Source organism: Emiliania huxleyi (assembly GCF_000372725.1).
Source record: "Emiliania huxleyi CCMP1516 unplaced genomic scaffold EMIHUscaffold_549, whole genome shotgun sequence".
Lineage (NCBI taxonomy): Eukaryota > Haptophyta > Isochrysidales > Noelaerhabdaceae > Emiliania > Emiliania huxleyi.
In genome coordinates, this window is record NW_005197883.1 from 1 (window position 1) to 2,344 (window position 2,344).

The following is a 2,344-nucleotide window of genomic DNA, read 5'->3' on the forward strand; positions in this document are numbered from 1 at the left end:
CATTTTGACGGGTGCGCCACAGGCAGTCAGTGCTGGCGAGGCGCCCGCCGTTGACTGATCACCTTCTCGCGCGGCACGAGCGGCGCGCGGCGCTGCTGATGACGTAGCCGTGGCCGTTCTTGTGGTCGAAGGGTTGGCCGCGGGCTGCCCGTTTGTTGTTGGAGTGTGTGTGTGAAGGCTTCCGCGGTAGTTCCCGGTAGCCGGTCTGCTGAAGACCCGCATGCGATGGCCGTGTGAAGAAGGACTAGTGCCGGACGCTGTGGACCGTCGCACTTGTCTTCAAAGAAAGGGCACCGCCGGAGGTAGGTAAAAAGAAAACGAAGCCGCCCGCCTAATTCCATCCTGAGGATGGCCGGCGGAACAACATGGAATCGAGGGTGCACGCCGCCATGCTGCTGTCGGCAATCGGCCTCTCGGCCGGTGCGCACTCGGAGCGACGACGGCCGAGCGCTGATCGCGAGGATGGCTTGAGACTCGAATTTGACTTCTCCACCGAGATCGTCAACAACATGGCCGGCTTCCCTGGAAGCGACGCCGTCGCTGGCTGCTCAAGTGATTCGGTGCCAGCGCCCCCCAACACCCTCGCTGTCGCCGTCCGCCTCCTTGCCGACTGTCCCCCTGATCTCCCACATAAGCGCCTCCCGATAAGACGCTACCTTCCACCCGTCCCACACCACCGCCACTTCCGCCTCCCCCTCCTCCCGCACTCCTCCCGCACATCACCGCCGCCTCCAGGCGTTTGGGATCGGCTCGGATCGTTGCGGCATTGGCATACTCTCCGAACCATACGACGACTACAAATACCCAGACGGCACCGAAAAATACCCAAACGCGCCGACCAGCTGGCCAGAGTGGTCGAGCATTACGGGGCCTTTCATCTGGGCAGATGGCGCATTTAGTGGCAATGAGTACTACATCGACCTCAACAACTGCGGTGCGCCTCTCCCAGCTGCCCCTCTCCCGCACAGCGCGGCGAGCGGATAATGGGCCGGTGCTAGCGCGCTTGTTTCTCCTGAGCGGCCAACGGAAATTGAGGCAGCGGTCTCTCTGCAGCAGCACACAGCTGCTCCGCCGCCCCGCGCGCAGACTGCATCGACTTTGACTCGCCGCCCGAGAAGAAGGTGGTCCGCTACGAAAATGTCGGCGAGGTGGCGGACCCCCCTCCCCTCCCCCCCCCACCCCCACCCCCACCCCCCCACCCCCACCCCCCACCCCCCACCCCCACCGCCCCCCTCCGCCCTCCCAACCCCAACTTTTCTACCTCTTGCAGAGGCGGCCAGCTCGAACACTCTGTCACCTCCTCCCCTCACATGCCGCCCCCCTCTCTCCAACCTCCGCCTACCCCCGCAGTTTTACAAGGACGGCGCAGTCTTCCTCCCCTTCGGCCTCACCGAGGCGGACAACGTCACCCTCGACCTGGTCATCTCCAACGTCACCGAGTACCGCCCGTGGAACTCGGCACAGAATGGGCGGAACCGACCCGTCGACCCAGACAGCTGGCAACCGGGCCAGCCGCTTGGCGCCTTCGGTGCACTCAACCTCGCCGCAAACACCTCCAGCATCTTCCAGTTCGACTTTGTTTTCAAGGTGCCGTGCTCAAGCCCGAACGCGAACGCCACCATATGCGCAGACCCGAACGCCACCACCATCTTCGAGGCGAGCCGGAACGGGAACACCACGTCGAGCTACGACATAGTCCTTCCCGAGTACGAGGCCGCCCTCGCCAGTGAGAAGCCGGAGTTCGACACTTGCTTCTTCGACTTCGACACTGGCGTCGACGGTGTGTTGGCCGAGACGATCACCGCGTTCGACGTTGCCGACTATTTCACGCACAGCGACCGCGGCACCGCCGCCGACACGGAGGAAGACACCCGCAACCTCCCTTTCGAAGTCTGTCCGAACGTGCGCGCTCCTCGGCTCCCGCCCTCTCCGCGCGCCCCGCCCGACTCACCCCGTGTCTCCGCCTCCGCAGATCGACACGTCGGGAGCCATCAAGTTCGAGTACTTCAACGGTACCACCTACCGGGATCAAGGGATCGCCGCTACGGATGGCATTGCAAACCCGGGCATCATCACAGAAGAAGACATCGGCCTCGCGCCGCTGCTCGACAAGGCGGCCGCGCAACCTCTCTCGGGGTCAGACAAACTGACCGTGAAGGCCACGGCGCTCTTGGTTGGGAACGGCAACGACAACCCACAGGTCCTCGACGACGTGCTCCTGAACCCAGAATTGTGCTACCTCTACGACATCTGCCCGTCGATCGCAACCCCGGTCGGGTGGCCTGTTACCGTCAGTGGCGTAGCGAACAAAGAGATCTGCACAGTGCGCCCCCCCCCCCCCCCC

General features: G+C 64.1%; 1 protein-coding gene across 1 annotated transcript in view; it reads left to right on the forward strand.

The window, feature by feature from the left end:
- Positions 1-365: 365 nt before the first annotated feature.
- Positions 366-2,344, forward strand: part of EMIHUDRAFT_247099 (hypothetical protein) — a gene marked incomplete at both ends in the record, with an annotated part of 3,461 nt that continues 1,482 nt past the window's right edge. Inside the window, 6 exons of the mRNA XM_005765591.1 lie at positions 366-560; positions 736-934; positions 1,087-1,148; positions 1,351-1,587; positions 1,657-1,902; positions 1,973-2,323. Coding sequence (XP_005765648.1) covers positions 366-560; positions 736-934; positions 1,087-1,148; positions 1,351-1,587; positions 1,657-1,902; positions 1,973-2,323 — 1,290 coding nt within the window. The remainder of the gene's footprint in view (positions 561-735; positions 935-1,086; positions 1,149-1,350; positions 1,588-1,656; positions 1,903-1,972; positions 2,324-2,344) is intronic.